Consider the following 27,975-nt stretch of genomic DNA (forward strand, 5'->3'; position numbering starts at 1 on the left):
ACGATAATAATCTTTTAAAATGCCATAAAAAGAAAGGTGATCTTCCAAGGGAAATCACTACAGATGTTGGGGATCTCACTGTTCCTACCTAATTATAATACAATATGCAATGAATTGATTACCTTAAATAATGAGTATAATTTTAAATTTTTTACAAAAGCATCTGGTCAGAAGTAAATGTCTCGAGAACAAATGGTGTGTTCACTTTCATGAACATAAAGATACAGAATCATTCCACACATCTGGACTTATCAGGAACAGGCACAATTCCTCTTTCTAATGAAATGGATAACTGTAGTTTTGGGTTTTTGGTTTTTTAAAAACATGTACAGTGGGGGGGGTAGTGGAAAGAATGCTGAAATTGAAAGCAGGATGCCTGGGTTTAAATTCAGGCTCTGCAGTTTACTGTGTATCCATGGGAAGTCACAACCTCCATGAGCTTCAGAATTCTCATTTGTTGAATGGACTAATAATATTCACACTACTTTCTTCACAGTGATATTGTGAGATGTAGTGAGAAAATACATGAAAACACAACAGAGGTGTGATTTATTGTTATTATAATGTTGGAAATGTGTCAATATGTCTTCTTTAGCAAGCCCTTTGGTGTATTGTGCTACACATTTCCTTTAAGGGGCACATTTGTGTAAAATCAGTTATGATGATTTACTTGTCAAGTCAAAGACTCCATAAATATTTATGAAGCCAATGCAGGAAATATGTCAGGATGAATTTCAGTATCGGTCACCCGCAAAAGGAGATTTGGATGTGCTACATAAAATTGCTATTAGGAAGAAATCAAAAGTGGTGCCATGGGTTATTAGGCACATATTTTAAAAGTTAGCAGCAAACTATTAAAGGAACTTACATCTTACGCTTGGCGTACCTTCCAGTTGCCTAGCTTGGGGAGCAGCAATTACCTGTAGTGAACACCTGTATCATTGACAGCTAACTTTTGTGGCTCAGGGAAAGGAGATGAAAAAAAATCATACTAGAAATCAAAAGATATTTATGAAAAAGGTTTTTTCTTTTCAATCCCATGTAATCAAAATTATTGATTTTATATTTTATTATTACTTACATGCTTTGTTTGGTCAAGAACTCATTTCCTACCTATAGATGTGAAAGGTATATAGTTTCCTTCTCTTCTAATTTTGGGGGGGGTGTATGTATATGAATGCATGTGTATTATCATCTTTGCTATTCAGGTCACACATCTATCTTGACTTTATTGTAGAATATGGTATAAGATGTTGGTCTAAGCCTAACTTCTGCCAAATTGCTTTCTAGTTTTCCCAGCAGGTTTTTAAAAAAAATCAAATAGAGAGTTCTTTCTTAAGTAATGTATATTTATGGCTTTATCAGACATTGGATTATTGATTTCCATTTCTGATTATACCTGGTCTGGTCTCTTCCATTGATCTACTTTTCAGTGTCTCAGATAGTTTTGATAATTACTGGTCTATAACATAGTTTCAGGTCTGGAAGTACTGTTTCCTCTTTACTTCTACCTTTTTTCATTATTTCCTTTAATATTCTAGATCTTTTGCTGCTCCATACTTAGTTTGCTCCAGATTTTATCTAGCTTTGTAAAGTATTCCTTTGGTAGTTTGTTTGGTTTAATTTAAATTTGAAAATTGGTAGTCTGGGTGTTTTTATTATGTTGGCAAAGCCTGGCCATAAACACTGAATATTTCTCCAGCTATTTTGGTTGTTTTTATTTCTTTAAGGATCTTTTTGCAATTGAATCTATAAATGTATTGAGTGTGCTTTGCTAGATTGGCTTCAAAATATTTTATGAATTTTTTTTATTTTTGAATGGGATTTTCGTTTCTATTAATGCATTTTTAATTTCATTGTCATATGGAAGTGGTGTTATTTTTGTGAGCTTATTTTGCAGCCTGCAACTTTTTGAAGCTTTTTATTGTTAGAACTAGTTTCTTTGTTAATACCTTAGGATTTTCTAAGTAAACCAACTGTCATCAGAAAATAGAGGTGGGTTTCTCTCTTTGACAATCTTTATGCCTTTAATTTTTTATCTCATCTTATTGCTATTGCTAGCATATCCAAAAGCTTATCAATTAATAAGGGGGGAGCATCCTTGCTTTACTCTTGTATTTATTGGGAAAGTGTTCACTGTTTCTTCATTAACTATGATGATTGCTTTTAGTTTAAGATAGACATGTTTAATGATATTAAAAAATTCCTCTGTTGCTTTCTTTTGTAAGTTTTTATTTTTAACATAAATGTCTTTTGTTTTATCTAAGGAGTTTTCTGCATCCATTAAGATAAACATGTGGTTTTGAATGTTTTTGTTTTTTAACATGATTATGTTAATTATATTTTTTAATGTTGAACCATTCTTGAATACTGGTATAACTCCAGCTTAGTAATAATGAATAACTTTTTGGACAAATTGCCTTAGTTTATTTGACAGAATCTTTTAAAGTTTTAATTTTACATTCAGTAATGATATTATTTATTATGAACTTGACAAACATGGACTTTTCCATCTACAAAGAAGTCAAGAATTTCTGTCATGTATAGTTGAGTTTTTAAAATATATTTACCATGTTAGTATCAACACTGCCCCTCGAGTCTGTATTTCCTTCTGAACTTTTGGTTTTTTTTTTTTTGTGGTCTTCCATGTATTTTTAAAACATTTCAGAGACATTTTTTCTTTCTTCTCATTTTTATGTATATAGCATTACTATTCCTCCTTACAACTCTTTTTTCCCCAATTAAAACACACACACACACACACACACACACACACGTGTGTGTGCATAACAAATATAGGCAAACAAAACATTCATACATTTGTTATATCTGAAGATGTATGTCTCATTCTGTACCTACAGCCCTTCACCTCTCTACCAGAAGATAGGAAGCTTGCTTCATCATCAGTCTTCTAGAGTTAGAATTAGTCACTGCATCTAAGTTCCTAAGTCTTTCAGAGTTTTTGTTATTCATTTTCAATATTGTAGTCACATATAAATAATTTTCTTGGTTTTGTTCACTTCATTTGGTTTCAGTTCATACAAATCTTCCCAGGTTTCTCTGAATCTGTCCCTTTTCTCATCTCTTAAGCCACAATAATATTCCATTACATTCATATACAAAAATTTATTCAGCCATTTCTCAGCTGATGGGTGCTCCCTTCCTACTATGCTACAACAAAAAATGCTGCTATGTATATTTTTGTACAAAGGGATTCTTTGTCTTTGATCTCTTTGAGCTATATGCCTAATAAATTGTATTGTTGGGTCAAAAGGCATGCTCAGTTTAGTAGATATATCTTCAACTTACTTTCCAAAATGGGAATAGTGCTAGTATAAATATTTTTGTATGCTTAGTAGTGGTATCATTGAATTTGAAGAGTATAATGATTTTAAAATATAATTTCAAATTGTTTTCCAGAACAGTTGGACAAATTCATAGCTCCATTAACAGTGCTTTAGTGTACTTCTCTTCCTATAGCCTTCGGAGAGAATAACCAATTAAAATCACAGTCCATATCCTCTTAAATAATAACAGTTGTAAATTAGATAACACACAGTATTTTCAAACCCCCTCCCCTACTTCCCTGCCATTTTTTAAATAGTTATACTGTTAGTTAAACCTGTTCATTATTTCAGCAACTTCATATATCAGAAAAAAAAATCTCTGTGTCGTCACTAATAGGTTGTATAACATTGGGCAGATTTCTAGCATCCGTTTCTGAGAATCACATTAGTTCTGTGGGTATGGTGATCCTAAGGTTGTATTCAGGCATGATTTTGAAAGTGGAGTGGTGTATGCTGTAAGGAGGGTCATGCAAATATTGTCAGTGTAGAAGGCAGGGGAGCTGAAGATTGCAATTACTACAAATCAAGGAGGAAACAGGCAAGAAAAATATTGTCAAAAAACATGCCAGAGTTGGGAGCACAGGGTTAGAGAAAGACACTGGTAATATTTAGTAAATAAAGTGTATTTCTGAGTGAAAAAAAAACCCTAAAAAAATACCGAAGTCTAGAAGAAGACAACAGACATTTATTAAGCATTTACTCTTATGAAATGTGAAGTGCTAAGGATGAGAAGACAGAAACAAAACAAAAATTGGTCCCTATCCTCAAAGGAGTGTCATTTTATTAGGGGATACAATATGTGAGCTGATAATTAATACAAATAGTTTGAGGGGACAGAAAGGGAAGAAGAGCTGTAGAGGTGGAGAAAGAGGAGAAAAAAAACACTAGAGGAAGGGAAGTGACTTGACCTTGTAATCAAGAAAATCTTTTTTGCCCATTCTCATTGCCTGTGTATCACCACTCTGCTTTTCCCCTGGAATATCTCCTCCCTCCCTGGCAACACTAAGTGATGCAGTAGATAGAGTCCTGGACCTGGAGTCAGGAAGGCTCATCTTTCTGAGTTCAAATCTGGCCTTAGACAGTTATTAGCTGTGTTACCATAAGCAAGTCACTTAACCCTGTTTACCTCAATTTCTTCATCTGTAAAACAAATTGGAGAAGGAAATGGCAAACTACTCCGGTATCTCTGCTAAGAAAACCCCAAATGGGGTCACAAAGAGTGGGACACAACTGAACAATAACTTCCCCTTCCACCTTTTCTGTTCTGCTGACAAGGAAAATTAGAGATAAATAAGAACCCAGATTTTCGAGGTTGATATTCCACTTTCCATACAACATGACAACAGCATCCTAAGACTATGGTTTGCAGTCTTAGCTCCCAATGGTGTGTGATAAGGGCTTGCCTTATTGGGCCTTGGGTTGTTTTTCGTTTGTGTATCTTTCAAAACCTGGAGACCTACCATGATCCATGTAATTCATTACATCATAAGACACATCTACCGATGTGCCTTATGCTGATTTCACCCCCCTTTCCTCCTTGTCAAGGGATTTTTTTATTGCCCTGTTGCAGATGAATATTCATTCTGAAATTAGTATACAGAGAAACAGCTGCTATCCTTGAACAACTAAAGCACTACCGCTGAACTGGAAGGGTGTGGGAGTAGCTAAAATCTTCATTTTCCCCCTTCTTGCCTGCTGATTTTTAAAAAATCTCTAAAATACTTATCACTATATCTTTCTGTAAAAGAAGCCTCATTTACTTGCAAGAAATACAGTATCGGGAGTTGAGCATACAAGGTCCTCTCCCTCCCCCAGACCAACATTCAAAACTATAAATAGAGAGCTTCTGACAGAGGGAGAAGAGGGATGTGGTTTTAGCGCCACTGAAACAAATGGTGCCAGGAAAGGATGCTAAGAGCGCTGGGCAAAAATGGCAAAGAGCTCCTTTCAAAAGTCAGGATTTCTTGTAAATAAGGGTAACAAGTATCTTACTATTTCTGGCTGCGCCAGTAGCATACTGAGTTGATTCAAAATAGGCACTTGGAATACCCACTTCATGAAAATGAATCCTTGCCTTCTTAGAGAAACATGAGACAGCCCCAGTAAAAGATTCTGGAGTTCAAGAACCAGATCTAGGAAAGTCATTAGTCAACTAGCATGTATAAAGTGCTTACTATATGCCAGGCCCTGTTCTAAGTGCTGACAACAAATGTGATCATTTTAAAAATCAATTTTATTTAATTAAATGTAATTAAATTTATTTCACTTAACCAATGTCTATTTCCCTCCCTCCCATCTTTCCCTTATTGAAAAATAAAAACAGGGGCAGCTACGTGGCACAGTGGATAGAGCCCCAGCCCGGGAATCAGGAAGACCTAAGTTCAAATCTGGCCTCAGACACATAACACTTACTAGCTGTGTGGCTCTGGGCAAGTCACTTAACCCCAACTGTCTCTCCAACAAAAAACAAAACAAAAACAAAAAAACCAACAACAAAACAAAAAATAAAAATAAATAGAAACAAAACTTCTGTAAAAATATGTGTAGTAAAGCAAACAATCTCCCACATTGGCCTTGTCCAAGAAATATATTCCTCAGTCCTATACTCTGAGTCTGTGACCTCTGACACGAGTGACGTTGACATGGAACATCATGTCACCATGATGTCCATACCGTGGGAAGACTACAGTTTGGTGGTAATATCCACCTTCCTTTGTGGCTTCTACTCTTTGAGACTAGAATTAAGTATCTTAATTTTTTTTTGGTATGCTTTGACTTATTGTTTCAATTTATCTAATCCTTACAAGAAGCAGGGTACAGTGGCCAGAGTGTTGGATTTGGAGTTTCTAGTTAAATGTTGTTAAAGAACACCATTGGGATAAACATTCCAATCCCCATTTTTACAGATAAAAGAAGAAAGGCACAAGTATGTTGTTATTATTAAGAGGTAGAGATAAGACTAGAACCTGTGGCTTCAAACTTTCTGCCACCTCTTCCCCTCTCCTCCACTCTTTTCTTTTTATTTGGATCATACATTTTATCATAAAATTTCTGAGCTGAAGTGGAAAAAGTCAAACTCCTTCAGTTTTACAAATGAGGAAACAGATCGAGAGATGTTAAGGGGCCTGCCCCAAGCCACACAAAAAATTAGGGAGAGTAAGACCTAGAACTCAGGACACCTAGCTCTAGATAATCTTCCTTTCTTTTTACCATGCTGAATGTCGGACAGAAGTCAACACAGGATCACCACAAACAATTGTCACAGGCAGTCAACAGCATAGCAGCAGTGCCTATCATAGTGGGAAGATTGTGAATTGGGAGAAAAGATAATAATAGCTAGCATTTACATAGCACTTTAAGATTTGCAAAGTGTTTCACGAATGCTAAATCATTTGATCCTCACCACAGCCCTGTGAGGTAGATGCTGGTATTATCCTCGTTTTATAGATGAGGAAACTGAGGCACAAACTGTTAGGTAGTTAGTCCAGGGTCCACAACTTGTAAATGTCTGAGGCAGGATTGTAATTCAGATCTTCCTTACTGCCCCAAGTCCTGTACTTTATCTACTGGGCTCTTAGCTGCCCACAAGATGAGAACAGAATGAATCCCTTAGTAACTTTTGTATGTTTAAATGAAGTGAATGTATAGAGGAAAGGAAAAACAAAATCCTTGAGGACCCATTCCACTTTCAATCATCATAATCACCCGGTGAAATACTGGATAATGGTAGGTACAGAAAGATCTCTTTCTCTCTTTTCTCCCTTACCCCCAAACGCACTTCGTAGCACGGCCCCCAAATTATTTTTCCAGGCTTATTTTGTATTACTCCTCTTTCTACATTCTACAGTTCAGTCAAACTGGTCCTTTTGCCCCCTCTACAAGATCTTTTGCTCTGGATGTCCCCTACCCTGATGCCTGAATGTACTTTTCCTGTTCTGCCCTATCCCTGTTCCCCTAGCTCTTAGTACACTTCACACCAAAACCAAAAATGACCTTGTATTTATTTTGGTATTTTGATGTTACCTCCCCAGATAGAACGTAAGCTCCTTGAAGGCAGGGGCTGTTGCATTTTTGTCTTTCTATTCTAAACACCCACCTGATTAAATTAGTTCAGAGTGCAGAGGTATGATGATGATATAAACATTCAAAGTATTTCCTCTCTACTCACCTCACCATAAAAGTAGTACACTGGCTGTCAGCCCTCTGGGGCTTGGGACTATTTTTCTTCTTGTGAAAACCATCTGTTGGCATGGAAGTTATGGCTCTTAATACCATGAGATGTAGGTCCCTCGTTCTGCACCTGGTAGGAAAATTGGTATTACCAGATTGCTCCTTGGGGTTTGAGGCAATCAGCGTCAAGAGTGTTCTGATTCTACCCAGAAACAAAAGCCCATGAAGCACCATAGGGATTCTCTAACAGAAGGTGCTCATAGTTCCCAGAGATTATCTCATTACTCATTTATAAGACCTCCTTTTCAGCTTGATGCCTTTCTTTGATGTGCAGAGAACCAAGCAGTTTAGTCACCTTGCGTCACTTGAATGTGACCAAAATGTGCTTTCTCCCCAGCCTCCAAAAAAGAGCAGATTCAAAAAGGATTTTTCTGTACCTCAGAACATTAAACTACCTATAAAAATAGTTCCAAAAATTGAGGGAGGGGTGTGTGTGTGTGTGTGTGTGTGTGTGTGTAATGGGTGCAAGTGGGGAAGAGACAGGAGTGGGAATAGATTGTAAGCTCCTTGAGGACAGGGACTATCTTTTCCCTCTTTTTGTATCCCCACCTCTCCATATGCCTGGCATGTAGCAGATACTTATTGAATGCTTATTAATTTGATTGAGAGAGACAGACAGAAATAGAGAGAACATGAGAACAAATGTGTGCATTTTTATATCTGTGTGGAAAATTGGAGCCTTATTGATTTTGGACCATTCCAGTTTCAGGAATTCCTGTTCTGGCAGATACAAATAGCAAGTGTGTGTCATGATTTCTGTTTACATAAAGAGATCCACCTTTTTTTCCATTTGTTTTCCCCAACTGGAAATAGCTTCTAGATATTTGTTATCCTATACTGCCTGTAAACCTGACCCCTCTAATCACAGTAATTAGAATCCTTCCCTTTCTTTGGGTGCTTCCCATTTCTCTCTCTGAGATTCAGTTACCTTAATTAAAGGGAAGCAGCATAGCGTCCTTCGATATCATCTGGTAAAACCCATTCTTCTACAGATGAGGAAACTGAGGCCCAGAGAGTTTAAGTAATTTGTATAAGGTCTCTCAGGTGTGTGGTAGAGCAGGTGTTCTGACTCCATCTCCATTGCTCTTGCCATGCACCATATCCTCTTTCCTTTTGCTGTAGGAATCTTTTCCTCTTCTGTATCTCCCAGAGCCACAATTAAGTTCTGGGAAATTTCCAGAGTATGGCTCCTTCACTCAAGGGGACACAAGCACACAATTGCCTCATCTTGAGAACTCTGTGGATTTTCCAATTTCCAACTGAAAAATGACTAAACAACCACAGTCATTGTTTTGCTATTCTCTTGATTCTGATAGAGCACAAGCTGAATTCAAATCCAGCCTCAGATGCTTTCTATCTGTGTGACCGTGGACAAGTCATTTAATTTCTGCCTGCCCAATTTCCTCAACTGTAAAATGGGATAATAATAGTACCTTATCTTATGAGGATTGTTGTTATGAGGATGGAATGAGAAAATTTGAAAAATGCTTAGCACAGTGCCTGGCACATAGTGTTTTACTAAATGCTTGTTTCCTTCCTTTCTCCTAATAAATTGTGATGGACTATTTTGTGGAATTAAGAAGTCATTCTTTAAAATTTAAAGCCTCTAAACTTATAAATGCATTTTTCTTGAGAGATTTCCCTGCCACTCCTCATGCATTGTTTTTAATAGATGTATTAATAAAGAATTTGCCCTAGAAGACCCTTGAAAAAATGTCAGGACTATTTTGAATGGTAACTTTTTGCTTAAGTGGTATGTGACTATATTTTATTTCAAATAGGTAACATATGTTGAGTTCCTCTAATATACATAGAAGATGATACTGTGCTATGTATTATACAGCAATAGTTCAAACTTATAGAAACAGAGGGCACTAAACCACCCATAAGAATCCCTGTGGGGTGTATGTTGACTTAGAAAACCACAAATTAACATTATCTGTATTTTATTATATTTTTGTTTTGTTAAATATCTCATAAGTACATTTTAATATAATTCTGGCAACACTCAGGAATGTTATGGGTCACATATTTGATGCCTCTGTTATAGAGGATGTGGAAAAGTATGTAAGGATGGTCCCCACCACCAAGAGGCTCGTGATCTACCAAATATAACAAACAGAGACCCATAAAATACCTAATAATAAGAAGGTAACTAAAATAAAAAGGTAATTAATGCTAAAGACAACAGTACAAGAAATAACATAGGATTCATTGCCATGTGAGTCATGTGGGCAGTCATCATAAGAAGACTCATAGAGCTTAGAAGAGACAGTAGAAAACAGACTTAGAAGTGAATTGTGGAAAGAAAATGTGGGTTCTCATCATGGTTGACTGTGCCAAGCAACATTGCCCAAGCCACTTCTGAATGTCATTTTCTTTATCCTTTGAGATGGGAACAATAATTTGTATTTCTTGTCTCATGGGGTTGCTATAAGGATCAAATGATTTATAATGTATATGAAACAGTTGTCATTGAAAAGCTTTCTGGTGAAGAGGATACTTAGGTAGGATATGAGAGTGATCCTAAAGTGTTTGGGACCTTCTTGGTCCTGGGGGCAGAATGGTAGATGGAAGCTGCTGAATAGCAGGTTTCAGAAGTCTAATAGAAAGAAAATCTTCTTAACATTAGAAGTATCTGACAGAGGAATGAATTGCCTTTAGAGGGAGGAAGTTCAATCCAGTGAGCTTTTATTAAGCTCCTACTGTATGTGTTCAGGGCACACAAAGACAGAATGTAAAACAGTGCCTGCCCTCAAGGAACTTATTTCCTACTGGAGTTTCCCCTTTGTGGAAGTCTTCTAGGAAAGGATGGGTGATGACTTGTTGAAGATGCTCTAGGGGAAATTCTGGGTCAAGAACTCTTTGGACTGGGTGGCCTTTGAGGTTCTTCTAACCCTGAGATTCTCTGATTTTATAGAAATATAGGCTCCTACTATTATAACTCCTTAGCCCACCCATGTTAGTAGGAATTTTTCCTACAGCATTTGAAAAGACAAGATCATGGTGGGCTGTAATGCCCTGAGAAGGCTTCCTTTAGAGAGGAAGAGCTGGTGCTGAGCCTTGATGATTGGATCTTGAATTGTTTTTTAAAATTGAATATCTGTTGAAGATTCTGGAGCCAAAAGTTAGCTTCTAAGTTTAGCTTCCTTTGTCAGTTTACTTTCTCATGGGAGGGTGGGGTAAGAGGTGAAACACGTTTGGTAAAATGAAGGGATTCGACTTGAGAGTCCCTTGTATTTCAAAAGCCAAGAAGAAAGAGTTCAGCATAGAAGATTAGAATTCTGATTTCCATGAGCCTTCTTGGATTAATTCAATTCAACTAGCATTTATTGAGTACTTGCTGTGTTCAAGGCAGTGTACCGAGTACAGAGACTTCACAAAGATTAATAAGACAGGATCCTTTCCCTAAAGGAGATTGAGAATTCAGAGGGGAGATAATAATGTCAATTAATCAAGAACCCGTCAGTACACCTGTATATATCATGACGAAGAAAGTAGATTTTGTTCTGTCTTCCCCAAGACCTTCATTGGTTTTTCCTGACTTATCTTTCTTTTGACACTACTTCAGTGTGTAGCACACTGAGTACACCATAATCGTTTGTTGCTGGTCTTCCTGCATATTCCCTTATACTCTTATAGAGTTCTACCTACTTTGATCCTGACAACAACTCTGAAAATAGGAGGTTTTAGAGGTAATGTGGTAGTGGGTAGAGCATTGGGTTTGGAGTCAGGGAGAAGTGGGTATGAATCCCATGACAGTAATTTATTAGTTGTGAGACCCTGGACAATTGACTTAACATCTCTTGGCTGCAGTATCCTGAAAATGAAGTTTATACAAACACCTACCTCAAAGGGTTGTTATGAGACATTTAAATCTTTATGCAGAGCTTTGCAAACAAAAAAACCCCATACAAATATCACATATGCTGTATATATACACATGTATTTATTCCTATTGTATAAATATGGAAACTGAAATATCAAAGTTGCAAAAGGATTGCTACAAGCTGAACTCGGATTGATTGAAATAAATATTCTTAGTATCATTGTGATGTCACTCTATTGATCATTTTTGCTTACTTTTCTTATGAGAGTTATTTCTAAAGGACACTGGAAGAGGGGGTGGCAGAGTGGAAAATGTGGTGACAATGGTGTATAAAACCAAAAGGAATTAGTAGTATTTTAAAAACTGATGTTCATGAGGTTATATAGCTAATTAGTGGTGATGCTGGAACCCTGGTCTTTTATCTCTTTAACTTGCGTCCTCTCCCTCTTATGTAGCAAGAGCTGGTTTTACGTGTCTAACCAACTTGAGGTCAGTGGTGTAAGTATGACTGGGTGAACTTAATTCTGAGCAGACTAGCTCAAGCTGTTTTCCCACTGGGGAACAGAAAACCTACTAGAGTGAAGAGATGAACTCCAAGCAGCTGTGAAAGAGCTATATTCCTTCCAAGGGTGCCCCCTAAGCCTTATAAAGCAATAAGCTTAGGAAAGCAGCATTAGGAAGGTTCCTAAGGACCATAAAACTCCAAACATGGAGATGACTGCTTTTGTTACACAAAGCATTCGTTGCAGCATTAAATAATGAAATAAACTCTTGACACTAAGAATGGAAACCGTCCCTGTTAAACCGGGCTGTTTACTTTGCAATAATCCTGGCCATAGAAGCAGTGCTATGACACAGATATTTCATTCTTGGGTAACTGGGAAATGCCTGAAGACCACATGATCCTAGCATAACTCGAATGAGACATCCCACAGAGCCGGCTGGGCTCAGGCCACAATGTTGGCAAATGCAGAGGGTAACAGGATTGGCAGAATGTTGCTCAGTTTGAGAGACCAAGGAGCTAAGTTCAAGATATGAGTTGTTAACTTGTCCTTTATATTTTCTGAGCTGAAGAAAACGCTTTACTTTTCTGAAGTCCAGGCTTTTACCCAGTGCTTAGACTTTCTCTCCCTCCCTTGCCTGCCAGACTCTTTTGCAATGGAAGTTGGAAAAAAGGGTTTTTACTGTTGGAAGGAGAGGGGCCTAAGGCACTAGGAGGAATAAGTTTCCCCTTCTGAAGCTTTGTCCAACTTCATGTTGCCATAGATACTGCTTCTGCATTTTTATTTATTTTTTTTTATGACTGACCCATAAATAGATCTCTTTGCAACACAGTAAGGAAAATTTACACATTAGCTGGGGGAGCCAGCTTAAAGTTTCATATAACTTCTTTGTCTGAGAACAAGAAATCATTGTTTTGAGAAAGGTAGACTTCTAGAATCAGCTCATTAGGTATAGTATTTGAGTAGGTACTTCCTACAAATAGCACCAACTGTAAAGTATTTTCAAAAGAATTACTCACCTTCTTTTACTGTCATCAAAATAGCAACATTTCTTGCTTCTGCTTTTCTGTTAAATTTTCTTGTTCTTAAAAATGGGAAAGTGGCTACATTTTTTGCTGAAAAACTCCATGTCTTAACAATCATTGTCATTAACAAGCACTTATTAAGTGTGTGTCAGGCACTGTGCTAAAGAAATACAATAAAAAATGTCCCCTCCCTCAAGGTGCTCACATTCTAATGGGGGAAACTACATGAATACATACAAAATCTCTACAGGGTAATTACAGGGTAATCTCAGAGGAAAGGCTAGAAGTTTCGGGGGGCAGGGTGCAGAGGGAGAATTGAGGTGAATGATGAGATTTGAGCTGAACCTTGAAGAAAGCCAGGAAAAAGGTACATATGTGTATGTATGTATGTACATACATATGTGTGTATGTGAGTGTGTACACACACACACACCACAGAAGTGAAGGTAGAAACAATAGAACTTGACATAGACTTGACATGACAAAGTACTAGCAAATGCTTTTAATAAAAGCATGATTATTTTAATTTTTAAAAAATTTTTAATTAATTGATTTTGAATAAATAAATTAATTGAGCCTTCTTGGCTCAAGAAGGGAATAACATAATCAGTTAGGTATAGAAATCTAACTGGCATAATTACTTAAAAAAATTAAAGTTTGTTACTGTTGTTCATTTGTTTTCAGTCATATCCAACTCTTAGTGATCTCATTTGCAGTTTTCTTGGCAGAGATATTGGAGTGGTTTGCTGTTTCCTTCTCTAGCTCATTATACAGATGAGGAAATTGAGGCAAACAGGGTTAAGTAACTTGCCCAGGGTCCCTCAGTTGGATTTGAACTCAGGAAAATGAGTCTTCGCAACTCCCGACCTCCCCAGTTGATAGGCTTCTGCAATTTTTAGTTACAGTTTTCCAGGCAGCAAGTAAGAAATTTTGTGGTTAAGAAAGCCATGTTGACTACGTATGCACTTAAAGTATTAATATAGGTGATAAAGTAAGTAAACTCTAAACTTGCCTTCTCTTTGTATTTTATGGGTACTCCTGGGACTTGCAACATCTCAGATAAAACCATTTAATTTCCCTCATATTTTTTTGCCCCATATGTGGGAGAAGAAAATGAGTCATAGTTTTCCTTAGGAAAAGCCTTGTTTCATTCAAGTACTTAATGCCAAGAAGACGACATTGAAATTGAGTCATCCATAGCGAACAGCTTGTCTTCAGAGCTGCTTCATTATATATGAAAAGTAGGTAGTAGGAAAAATGGGAAGACTAGGTGGTAGGCCTCACAGATGTACCTTTATCTGTGTGTGAGCTTGTTTGGCCTTTAAAAACTATGATTTCATTGGTCACTTGCTTTTGAGTTATGCTTACATGATTTCCGGGCTTACTGATAATAATAATGTTGTGATGTATTAACTTGTCCCTATATGCTGTACATATTGTTTGGAAGACTCTGGAAGCCCAGCCTTTGGGTCCTTTCTCTTAGATGAAAAACAGCGTGGAAATGGGCATGAAATCTTAAACTTTAGTTAAGTTCAGGCCATCCAAATTCTAATTATCCATTTCTAACTGTGTAGTATAGATTACCAAGATATCTAATCGTAGTGTAACATCACTCAAAAAGCTTATCATTAACTGAATTATTTTTTACTAGATATTCCTGAAGTTAAACATTCATATTATATGTAGAGGTTTTTTTTCCCCTTAGGGTGTTTACAAAAATGAAAAGAGTAAGATTTTATTAGTTTCTATCTTAGTTTAAAGTCCTTACCAGCAGAAGTATATCCTTAGGTTACTTGGGGTATGCCACAAATCCAGGGCATGTAAATGATGAAATGTTCAGCTTCTTTCTTTCATTTTCTATTTTTTATTTTGTCCTTTTCTTGTTCATATCCCTTCTTTGTCCGAGATTCATGCTTTTCTTGTCTATCTCTAGGCACCAATTTCATCAGGAGTCTGAGGGATCAAAAAGTACAGTGTTTTCATATAATTAGGCTAACGATATGTAAAAAATGGCTGGTGGCTCTTTCGAGGCTGTGGAAATTTACACAACATTCAGGATGGAATGAGTATTAGCCTACTCTAATATGGGTTAATTTGTACTGTGTTGAATAATTGCTATGGATAAAGGAATATACTTGACACAAAGTAGAAAATAAGTGCTTATGTAAATCAATAGAGAAATAGTTCTTAAGTGTCATGCACTGAATGCAGTAGCAATGGTGATAATAATAGAAAGAAGGAAATGATTCCTATCTGAAGATGTTTCCTTCAAGGAGACTAGAAAATATATACATAAATAAGTATACATAGAATAAATACAAAAAACAGTCAGATTAGGGAAGAGAGGCACTCATAGCTTAAATCAGAAAATATTTCCTATCTAGAGGTGTTGCTTGAGTTATTGTCTGAAGAGAAGAAGTGTTATGTGAGGTGAAGACAAAAAGGGAGAAAGCCTATACAAAGACATGGGAGTGGGAAATGGTGAGCTATATGTGAAGAACAGAGAGAAGGCCAGTTTGGCTGCATTGTAGAGTGTGAGAAGGGGAGTGATATATAATGAGGCTGGAAAGATAGATTGGGAGCCAGCTTTTGAAGGTCTGTAGAAACCAAAAGAAGAGTCGATGTTTGTCCTAAACAGGGAGTCATTGGACTTTGTTGAGTTGGGGAGTGACTTGTTCAGATCTGAGCTTAAGGAAAGACATTTATCTCTCTCTCTATATATATAGATCTGTCAGTCTTTAATGTTTGTTTTCCATGCAGGGATTAAACCAGGCTGGGCACATTTGTATTTGTTTAAAAGGGTGATTCTTTTCCTCAAAGAGATTACAAATTAAATGAGTAAACAAGAGGTAGTTGTCTGAAAAAGATAAGACACCAACCAAGAAATGTCAGTAAAGAAGAATTAAATGTTGAGGAGGTTTCCAGTAATGAGAGATTTGGACTGGATTGTATTAATTTAGGAGGTGTTTGTAGAAGAGGCTGATTGGAAGTTTAGGCATTTTTTGTTTGTTTGTTTTCGTTATTGTTTGGTTTGTTTTGTTTTTTTTGCCGGGGAGGTGGGACATAGATTGGCTAAACAGAGGGGCAAGGACATTCCAGAAGTAATCATGAGCAAATTGTGTTCCAGGGAGGAGCAATGTTGTTTGACTGGAGTGAAGAGTCCATGACCGGCAATAATAGAAATTAATGTTATTAAAATAGTGAATTGCTACTTATTAGAGGAGGTGCAACTAGGTGGCGCCATAGTGCATAGAGTACTAGGCCTGAAGTCAGGAAGACTAATCTTTCCGAGTTCAAATCTGGCCTCAGACAGTTATTAAGTGTCACTTAACCCTCTGCCTCTGTTTCCTCATCTGTAAAATGAGCTGGAGAAGGAAATGGCAAACCAGTCCAGTATCTTTGCCAAGAAAAACCCCAAAATGGAGTCACAGTCAATGATATGACTGAAAAACAAAACAAAAACTACTGAACACTTATTAGAGGTTCTTAAAACTACTGGTAGTTCTAAAAGCCTAATGATTGATTAACTGTGAACATCCCAGTGTAATTTTAATCTGACTTTTGATTTGTAAGTGTACAAATCAATCCTTGGTCACCAAATATATTTTTTGTTTCTCTTGGCAAGCAGCTCACTTGTGAGAGGATAAATTCTTGCTTAGAAATGTGGGAGAAGGCTTATATCACTTTGAGGTTTATCTAGCTCTATCCTAAATTCTGTGATGGAGTTAAATACAGGCCTGTTGTCATAGTATATCCAGAGTTTGGGAGAGAGAGAAAAGGATCAACAATTGGTACTACAGAGCCTGAAGTGACTTTAAAAAAAATAGAGATGTCTGGATTACTCTTTTTTTTTTTTTGGCTAGGCAGTGGGGTTAAGTGACTTGTCCAGGGTCACACAGCTAGTAAGTGTTATGTGTCTGAGTCTAGATTTGAACTCAGTTCCTCCTGACTCCAGGGCTGGTGCTCTATCCACTGCGCCACCTAGCTGCCCCCTGGATTACTCTTAGAGCTAACTTGGGCTTCTGGGGTGATGACACCTGTAATTTATTAGTGGGATCAAGACTTAACCAATCAAGAGAATATTCAGGATGGAAAATGCCATTTAAGTGTTGTGGGTGCAGGCATTTTTCTAGCTGAGAAACATTCATCACTCTGCCCTGTAAATAAAGGGAAGCATCCGAGTACCCCACATTAGGAAATTTACCTTCAAAACCAACCCTGAAGTCCCTAGAATTGATTATTATTTCTTGGCCCTGGACCAAAAGTCCAGGAAAGCTTCTGCTTTTGGTTCTATCTCTTTTACCAATTGGCTCAAAGCTAAAAATAACTGGAGTTCTGCCAGCAGAAGAATTTGCAGCCAGGTTGTTTTTAGTATTGAAGCCCTTGGGGTCTGGTTGGATATCCCAAAGGGAACCATTGCCCCCTTTTCACTCTGGACACATGAACCTCTAAGGGATTCTGCTACCCAGTTCGTTCTCTAAATGTCCCTTTCTTTACGTACTATTGATTTTCGTGCAGGATGCTAGGTTTACAATATTTAGAGTTATAAGGGACCTAGGAATTATCTATTCCATCTCCCTAAGTTTTGTACCTGAGGAGGAAACCCTGCAACTTGAAAAGTTTGCATCATTTTTTTTTCTTCCTTGTGGGAATTCTACGATTAACAGATCACAAGGATTTGTAACTTTGGGTCTCATAAAGTTGCCTGGGGGTGCTGAGAGATGTTCCTGGGTCACTTTATTAGTGACAAAGCTGGAATTACGAACTTAGGTACTCTGTAGGATGCTACCTCTCAAATTTCAGAAGTGGGATTTAAATCCACATCTTCCTAACTCTAACCAAGTCCAGTATTATGGTCAATCAGTCAATCAATGGGCATTTATTAAGTGCCTGCTATGTGTAAGTTTCGTGGTAGGGTACAGATCCGAAAATGAAAATCACTGTCCTTAAGGAGCTTACATTCTAATAGAGCACACAAATGCACAGAAAGAGGCACATGCAAAATATAACCATTATGCCATGTTGACTCTCAGCAAAATATTTCAAATAAATAAAATGTAGGTTGTCCCAAAAGTCTTAGTAAAGTTTTAAGCTTTAATAATTTCAAATATAAATGCTACAAACTTACAAAACCATGATTTGAAAGTTTCATTATTTCCATTTCTTTGATACTTAGTCTTATGAGTTTAAAATAATTAATTTTTAATTTTAATTTTAACCACATAAGGCTTCTTGTCATTATGAATTTTCATGCAATAGTTTCTGAATGATATTTTCTCAGGACCTGAGTTCCTCTTATTTGGCTTTCACTGTCATTTGATCCATCTCCATTAGGCTTTTTCTTGTAAGGTCATGTGAAAATTGTTGTGTATACACCAAAACCTAGGCCTCTGGATGATCTTACAGCCAAGGTTACAAATGCAATCCCTTCTGTTCTGAGCAACAGCTGATGAAAGTTTTTATAAAGTTAGAAAAAAATTATGTGTAGCACAGGATGGTGGTTTTATTCGATTTTAATAAGAAATATATCAATATATTAAAAATGTAAATAATTCACTTTTGAAAGGTTAACTTTTTGCACATTTGTAGCATTTATATTTCTGAAATTATTTAAGTTTTTATAACTGCGTTCAGACTTTTGGGACACCCTGTATTTTAATACATATCTAATATAACTAATAAAATATAATAGTGATGGGTGGTTTTTTGATGTGTGTATTTCCTGACCTATGATTTCATTAATGAAAGGAGTTCCAGCTTTATCTGCAGCTTCAAGTTGTCTGACTATGCTTCATCTGCAAAGTGGGGTAGATAATAGTACCTCTCACAGGATAGTTGTATGACTCAAATTATATACACACATATACATATGTACACATATACATATATATGTATGTATGTGTATATATATGTGCATGTATGTATATACATATATAATATATGAGATATACATATCTCATATACATAAGATTATATATTAAACACTAATAAAACATATAAAATGTATGTGATATATATGTGTATGTGAATTATTCTTACAAGAGGTACTAGTGGCTCAAAAAGTGGTCCTTGAAGGTCACCCAACAAATATGTGTCAGAAGCTCTTTTAAAAAAATTATCTTTTTTTTTAATTTACAGAATAAAACAAGCATTTCCTTTTTTTTCCTTTTCAACACTTTTATTAATATATTTTGTTTTTTAATCACTTTCACTTCCTAATACATCCTTTCTCCCCTGCACCCATCAGCTAAGTCAGATCATGTTCAACACACATTGATCCCCACCTCAAAAAGAAAAAAAGGAAAGAAATTGGGCATTGCTTTTAAAACAGGGTTCCGCAATAAAGAAACAAAAGGCAAACAAGCTCTAAACAAGTGTTTCCTTATCACAATATAACAGAAAAGATGATTGCACATCAAACTGCAAATCTCTTATGCACAACTTGCTCTTCATTTTCAACCTAAGAGACAGCTCTTTTAAAGGCAAGTGGTCTTGGCTTCATTGCCAGCTTCACTGCTGTCACGGTGCCTCTCTAGAATAATACATTGATATTATATGTACACATGTACATGTATATATTATATATGCATATATAATTTCATGAAGTTAAAAGATTAAAGAAATAAAATCATAATGAAGCTTGGAAGTTCTACATAAATAAAATAAGAGTTCTCATTTACTCAGAATGCAAATGGTGTCTATGTCTACTCTCTGGGTCTTGGATTAATTATTTAACATATATTTATTGATTACAACACTGTGTTGCAAGACCCTTGCAAGATTATTGTAGGAGGAGAGGAAACAAAGAAGCAGAAAAGTCAGTCCTGAAAGAACTTAGATGTCATATACAGATAAAAAGATAACTAAAAATATAAGGAAATCTATAATAATTGCTGGATGAGTGGTACATTAATTAAGTGATATAGAATTTGAAGGAGGAGCCAGGAAAAGTCAAAGAAGTCTTTATGTGAACTTGGCCTTGAAGGATGAGGGATAGTATTTTACCAGTTTGTGGGGAGGGGAACATTCCCTTTGTGTGGCAAGAACAAACACAAATTAGGATTCTTTTGTTTTTAGAACTAATTAATTAATTTTTCATTTTCAGCCTTCACTTTTATAAGATTTTGAGTTCTAAATTTTTTCCCACTTCCTTTCCTCCTCCTTTCCCGAAGACATCATACAATCTGATATAGGCTATACTATTCTATGTTGTTCTTTTCATTGCCAGCTTCATATTAAATATATTTCCCCAGCAAATCAGGATCCTTAAGGTCATTTCAGAGGAGACAATTGAAGAAAAATAAATGTGGAAAGCATTCACTTCCTGGACAGGTGCAGTCCCCCACAATCCTCCTCCTTCTTTCCCTCCTTAATGTGTTATGGAACAAAGAGCTGAGGCATTTAACATAGTTGGCTAGATGGGATTTAATTCTGCCCTTTAAGGGGAAAACAAAACAAAACAAAACAAAACTGGAGTTATTTTGAGATGTGGAGGTCCCTGCCCATGATTTCTCCATCCTTTAGGTTTTAGCTCTTAATTATTTGTTCCTTGCCTATTGTGTTTCACAAGCTTCTGAATTTAAATGTCAGCTCCTTTTGGTGTTAGAGTTTTTCCTGGTTTGAACTCGGGAGGGTGGGAAGGACTCTTTCTCTCTCAATGTATTTCAAGCAGCCAGTTGAAAAATTTGTGAAATTTGGGCCACATTCAGGATTTGAGACAGATTGTAAAATGAAGAGAGAATTTTTCCAGGGTTTTAGTTTCAACATAGACCCTTCCCAAAGAAATGCCTGAAGCCAAGAACTAGGCCATGATCTCCTCAGTGAGGATGGAAAAAACACTCCCCATGGATGCTTATCTGGTGATAATGCAGCATCTGGTCAGGACATTAAAATAGGTTATTTGTTTACTCACAAGCAAATCTTACTCTTTTCTCTTTGCGTTCCTTTAAAAAAAAATCATCATTCCTCCAAATAGTAGGGGGAGGAAGCTATACTGAACACTCTTTTTAAATTTTTTCATTTATTAAAATTTGAGTTATTTTTTGTATTGAGGACTTTTTAATTTCCCTTTTTCCTTAAATTTTTTATTATTTTCTTTTGTTTCCACATTACCTTTGTTTCTCAGTATCTCCTATTCCCTTTCCGTTAACTTTCTTTTATAACAAGGTACTAGAATACTACTGTGCCCTAAGAAATGAAGAAGATAGGGAGTTAGGAAAGACTTACACGAACTGATGCCAAATGAAGTAATCAAAACTGGGAAAATAATTTATACAATCACTATAGCAATGTGAATGAAAAGAACAACATAGAATTGAATTATTATAATGACTAAGCTTGACACTGCAAAGTAGAACATCAGATGTAGAATACTGCATACACTATTGGAGTGGATCGATGTATTTATTAGTTTTGCTGAACTGCATGTGATTTTTTAAAATGCTAAATATTGAGCCAGAATGGATACAAGCACTAATATCATCTTTGAGAAAACTAGCCTCTTGAACAGCATTTTAAAGAAAATATTGTCTTAAGATTATTGATAGGAAAAAACCCCCCAACAATATGAAATGAATCAACCACTCATAAGGGTAGTTTGTGACAGCTGCCCTGTCCAGGGCCTCCCAAGGAGGGCTATACTTTCCAAATTTCTGTGGTTGCCAAGATGGGGAGTGTCATCACTGACTCTTATCTTCCTATATCCCTTCTGGGATTTTATTTTCACATGCCTTTCCCTCATGCAGAACAGTAGCCTTTGGTTCCATTTGGCCAATGAGTACCATATTCCTCTAGCTTTCATAAAGTCTCAAACCCAGGCTAAATGGAAACCTAAAGGTTAATGTGAAGTTGACTGTTTATTACTAACGTTAGGAAACACCAAGACTTCGGAATCCTACAACTTGTACAGACTTTTTGTTTCCCACATATTCTCTCAGTGCAAAATATTTCCCTCTTCCCTCTAATATTTCAGATGTGGTGATTTGGAAGGAGAATAATGAGGGTGGGGAGGAAAGGAGAGGGAAGAAAACAAGGCCTGGCCAGGAGTTAACTGCTGATGGTTAAGTTTGTAGTTTTGGGGGTTTTTTGTGTTAATTTTTTTGCTTCATGACAATTGCTTAGCCTTTCTTTCAGTTTTAAATCCTATGTATGTGTGTATGTATGTTTTTCCTATGATATCCTTTGGATATCACACAAAAAAATTACCTTTGATGAAATAGTCATGATAGGACAGAATTAGCACTTCTAGGAATGATAATTTTGAAAAGAAAATAGAAAATAAATTCACTTTGAAAACTTAAAAAAGAATTCAAGAACAAATTCCTGATGACCTATGAAAGAAAGCCTGAAGCAGGGAAAAGATGCTGAATGTCCTTATGGGTTTATTTTACCTGAAAATAATTAATAGTTTTTTGTTTAAAGGAAGATGTAAACACATTTATTATCTGTCTGGATATATGACTGTTAGGTTAAAAAATCTCATTTTTAATATCAAGACTGAACACTTTGCTAATATGTTTTGGTTTATATTCTGGATGTCTTTTAACGGGTAGCATGCTTAGATTTTCTGCAAATGTCATCCTCGTTCTTAGCTAGTTATATTATTGAAGTAACATAGCAGCGGTTTAAAATCTTTGTGACCTCCAAGATTGATTAGAAAAATCCCATTAATGAAAGAAGATGCTAATCGGTAATGTGTTTTGCCAGTCATCACAGGCCTAAGCAGTCTGCATAATCCATTGTTGATTAAGTTAATGAAAGCCCAGTACTGGGTTTGAAAGCTTTGTGACAGCAGATTGGAATAAGATTGAAGGCTTTTAGACCGTGCTACTCTAGGGGGTTCAATCAAGATGGGAGGGTTACTTATCCACGTGGCTCTAACATGCATTAGGTGGGCTTAGGGGGTTTCCTTTGTTTTTGCTGAGGGAGGAGAAGGAAGAGAAGGAGGACACAGAGAGGAATGATCATACTGTGCCTTGATGAGTTTATTATCACTGTCAAGGCTAACAGATGGCTTTGGATAGGCAATAGCGGCTCTATGTACGGACATTGTGCAGCTGGGGAGCTCGTGTCATGTGAGACTTACTGAATATTCTTTTTCTTTCCTCACAGGTGACATCACACAGAAAGGTTATGAAAAGAAGAGATCAAAATTAATTGGGGCCTATCTGCCACAACCTCCAGGTATGTAAATCTTGACTGGTCCCATAAAATCTAAAAGATCTGTGGGTCTTGAGAACTAATCACATTAGGCACAGGGCAAATAAGATGGATCATTTGAGACCAGAGAACATTTTTGATATAGAGTCAACACTAATATCACACACTTTTTGTATGTAAATAGCACATTTCTTTGTGTCTTTATACGTACCCTAATCAGTTGGATACTTGATTTAACCAATCGTTCATGTAGTGATGGCAAATAATGTAATAGTTGTTTTTGAAAGCCCCATTCCTATAAAAAATGAAGACCAGTTAGGATTTTAAAATACTTTCTCTCTCTTACTCTCTCTCTCTCTAAAGATTTCTACCTGGAAATAAGACTACAAAATACTGTCCGTGATTATGAAATCTTGGAGAAAGGCTTGCTGTGTTTTAAATTGTAGCTTATGTAAAATATGTTTTATTTATTCTCCTCACATGTACAGCATCTACCTCATTCTAGCCTTCTCAGATTTGTTAGTTAATGTTGTCTTTTTTGCACTTGGGTGATCTTAGTCTTTCCTTGAGCCTTGGTAAATTCCAGGAAAAAGGAGGCCAATGTTGGAAAGGAGTGTCGATGTCTCAGCTCTCAGGCAGTCCTGTCTGGAGTCTAAGGGTGACCTTGGGGCTTTCTATATGCTAGGTGCTGCTGAAATGAACTTAATTAAGAAATGTCTATTTTCCTAAGAAAAAATAATGGAACTCTTATACTATGAAGTTGAAGAGGTACTGATCTCATAAGCTGTTTTTTTATGTTATTCTGTAAATTTCAGGCTATAAAGCATTGCTTTGAAGTTCTGCTAGAGAACATATACACAGAGAGACACACATACACACATACAATGAAGCATTCTACTAACTTCTTTTAGCTTGAGAATAATAACTGTAGCTAACCGTGATGTATCTGGTGACATCCTACCACCACATAATGGCAAAGTGTGTTCAAAGAGAGCTTATTTGTATGCTGAGTCTCTGCTGCCTTTGTAAACTTCATTTTAGTTTTCTAGTTTTATTTTAATTTTTAGTCTATTCCTTTTTCCTTCCTTTAGCTTTAAGATAACAAACATAAAAAATGGGTTGGAACATAATAATGTATTGTTTCTTTTCTTTCTTTCTTTCTTTCTTTCTTTCTTTCTTTCTTTCTTTCTTTCTTTCTTTCTTTCTTTCTTTCTTTCTTTCTTTCTTTCTTTCTTTCTTTCTTTCTTTCTTTCTTTCTTTCTTTCTTTTTTTTGGTAATGATTAACCAAAGCAATTTTCCCAATAATAATATGGAAGGGGATACTTAGGAAGGATAGAGCATTGACTCATTTGGACAGAACTCCCCTTGCCTCCTAATTCCTCATGGGAGACATTCCTGGAAATTAGATTGTCTTTCTCAGGCCTTGATTAGCTGAAGGAAGAGTAGGATTGATGTTGCTGCTTCCTGGATCTAAGATGAAAGAGGATGGAGGCAATCCTTCATCAGAACACTCATGACCAAAAAAAGTTGGGCTTGCCCAAACCCTTCATGTGTAGATCACTTGAGTCAATCGTAAGGAGACAAGTGATGGAAAACCCCTGGTTTGTTGTGTTTTCTCTCCTCCTTCCAACAGAATCATAGCCAATGCTGACCTTCTAAATAACCATGCCACTTGCTGAACTGTTTCAAGGAAGTGGAATCTTCTGTATTTTGGAAGATGGCTGGGGATGGATTGGTTGTGTGTTGTCCTTGTGGTTGTTTTCTCATCTGTGCATTGCAAAACAAAAGTGAAACAGAGGCATTTCCCAAGAAGATAGTTCTCAAGCCGCAGCTTTGCAAAGAACATGATTGACCCCAATGTTGGCCGGGCACTGATGGTGGAAAGCGCCTGGGCTGTGTCGTGTGGTCCCTTGTTTGTTGTGTGTGCTGTTCTGCATGGGGGCGGGAGCTCCACTCACTGCTGTAACAAATTTAAAAAAAACTAAAATTTGAATTAATTAGTTTTTTTTCAACTTGTTACAGCAGCGAATGGAGCTGCCGCAGTACGGTGTAGACTGCAGCACAGTGAAGGACCCACAAGAAGGATGCTCCGTTCCGCCAACATCGGGGTGTGTGACATCCGGGAAGCAGCGGCCAGAGACCGGGCGGCCAGCACCGCGGGAACCCGGCCTCTGTTTTACTTTCGTTTCGGTGAGCACTACTTTCAAAAGGGAGAAGGAGAAAGAAGTAGTAGAAAAATCATTGTCCAGTACAGAAACCTAAAATTCAGAAAATACTCAACTTTGTTATACTTGAAATGAAAGAATTACAGAATCATAGAGCTAAAAGAATCTTAAAGATCATTTGATCCAGTTTTTCTATTTAATAGACAAGGAAACTAAGGACCAGAAAACTGAAATGATTTACTGAAGGTAACATAGTTGATTGTCTTCTGACTCTCAATTCATTGAGCTTTTCTGTATAATTCTCCCATTTTTTATTTTACAACTCTTTATTCAGAGTTGGAGGAACACACAACTTATACTTAAAAAACAGAAAAAAACCTTGAAAATTCACAACCCATTCAACTACATTTCTCTGATTTCCTATCAGTTCCATTATTCTGTGGTCAGACATCTGTTGGAAGGCTGGACTCAGTTCTGAACATCAAACCACTTAGGCTTTTAAAGACTTGTAAATTAGTAAATTTTACAGATCACAAGAAAGCGTGTTTGGCAGAAACCAAAAAAGAAAGAAAACAAACAAACAAACAAAAAACCCAAAAAACCCTAGTCAATCTGAAGCTCTTAGGCCAACGGAAAATATGAACCTCCTGATTGTATCATAAGAAACCTCATGTTTATAGACCAAAGTTTTAACCTCATCAATCATCCCATGGCATATCTCCTCCTGGCCGCTCCCTCCGATAAATATATTCCCATTGAATAATGTACATGTAATGGAAATCATAGATATAGAACTTGCAGAGACCTTGGAGGATATCGATTTCATCTTTCTCATTTTAAAAATGAGGAAAATGACTGGGCAAGTCACTTAACCCCAGTTGCCTCACCAAAAAAAAAAAAAGAGGAAAATGAATTACCAAATGGTTATGTGACTTGCCCAGGATCCTTATGCCAATAAGTATCTGAAGTTATACTTGAACCCAGGTCTTCCAGAGGTCAAGTCTAATGCCTTAACCAACTATGTCAGGCTGATGAGACATGGGTTGAATACAGTTATATATATTAAGTTCCTGATCCATATCTCAGTTTTAAAGATAGAGGTAAAGGTTGCCCCTCCCCATTCTTCCCATTGTGTTTGTCTCTCAACCTCTGCTTCCATCCATCCTTTGCAATTTGACCCTCAGCTAAGTAGTTGATGGCCCTGGAAGCCTATAATACATTTGCCAATGAGAAGAGACAGAAAAGAGAAAAGAAACAGATGAAGTGACAGAACTGTCAGCTTTCAGCAAGGTGGTGACTTGTCATCAGATACCATCTTAGGATTTTTTTTTTTGAAGACTCATATGCCAATTGAACACAAGTGGAAAAAATATAATTTGACAGGAGAGTGTTTTGTGTAGGGGAGCCATTTACCTCCATTAGTCTCCCTGGTTTCCTCTAAGAACTAAAAAACTTTATTGCCTTCCCACCTGTGATTTGAAGACAGGTTGTCCTACTTCATGGTCTATGGGAGGCTGATACTCGATCTTGCTTCCTTGTATTATTTGGTGGTTTTTTCCCACTGTTCTTATTCTCTTAGAGGTTTATTCCTGAGTGAATAAATGCATTCATTATGCATAGCTTAATTCTCTAGCAAGTCAGTAAGTGAAGCAGATGTTTCTAAATTAAAGAATTTCATTCTTTCTTGATTGGCCCACTTTTTATAATAATTCTCCTTATATTGAAGACTCAAAAACTTTTTGCTTTTTCTTTTTTCCCCTCATTCTGTCATATGTGGAAAGACAAATCATAGAATTTTTTATGTTTTTGTCAGGAAATAATTTGGTATTATTTCACGCAAGCTTTACTAAAGCATGTAAGGTGTTTCCAATGAATTCCTTTTCATTTTAAGACTTATTGTAGCAGAAACAATGCTAGAGCATTTGTGGTAGAAAATATGATTAGGATTTCCAAGTGGTTTTAAGAATATATGACTTCTGATTGGAGCTTTTGTAGACTTTTGTGTAATATTCAAAGCTATTGGGTTTCAGCAGATGGTTTTGAACATTCATGGTAGAATATCAGCACTATCCCCAGTGCTCCTTCTGGAAACTGTTTCCCTTTGCCACTTTTATAGGGCTTTTTTAGACAGGTTGAATGGATTATGTCCATTTAGTAAACATTACATTCAATAGTGACTATAGGCATCTCCCGAGAATATTGTGGTACTCCCAGTAATGATTGAGGAAGACCTTTGTTTATTTATACCATAAAAACATTCCAAGACATAGGATGTAGAGTTCAGAGATAAAATATTGCAGATCAAGAGTAATATTTGAAAGAAGGAGAAATACTTAAGGCACCTTAGCGTTTGTGTGGTACTTGTCCTGTTCTGACTTTTTAAACTTCTTACACCATATTCCGTTAACTGTTCTAACTGATTAGCCTTACAAATGTATGATGTGGAAATCAATGCACTTATCTTTCTTCTCAGTGAAATTTTATTAGTACCAAGTATGTTTTTGTAATTAAGTGCTTACTGTTTCTATACCATGGACTGCAGTGGTATAATGCAATCTATTACTATCAATAAATAGCATAACTTTTTCTCACCCAGATAAACACTAAGAACATTTTATGACACATGTCTTAAGTAGCTTGTGTTTGTTCTAAGTGCTGGTCTGTAAAATATCACTTACTCTACAAAAACTGTCAATTAGAATGCTAGCATGCTTCTC

At 36.5% G+C, this 27,975-nt stretch overlaps 1 protein-coding gene across 4 annotated transcripts in view; it reads left to right on the forward strand.

The window, feature by feature from the left end:
- Positions 1-27,975, forward strand: part of DIP2C (disco interacting protein 2 homolog C) — a 592,419-nt gene that overhangs the window by 296,574 nt on the left and 267,870 nt on the right. For 2 of the 4 annotated variants that reach the window (XM_020990358.2, XM_078152493.1), the window contains exons 2-3: positions 23,045-23,116; positions 25,116-25,283. In XM_020990358.2, coding sequence (XP_020846017.1) covers positions 23,045-23,116; positions 25,116-25,283 — 240 coding nt within the window. The remainder of the gene's footprint in view (positions 1-23,044; positions 23,117-25,115; positions 25,284-27,975) is intronic. The other 2 variants (XM_078152501.1, XM_078152503.1) reach the window with 1 other exon arrangement.

Source organism: Phascolarctos cinereus, unplaced genomic scaffold (assembly GCF_003287225.1).
Source record: "Phascolarctos cinereus isolate Bilbo 61053 unplaced genomic scaffold, phaCin_HiC Scaffold_1;HRSCAF=81, whole genome shotgun sequence".
NCBI classification, from domain to species: Eukaryota; Metazoa; Chordata; class Mammalia; order Diprotodontia; family Phascolarctidae; genus Phascolarctos; species Phascolarctos cinereus.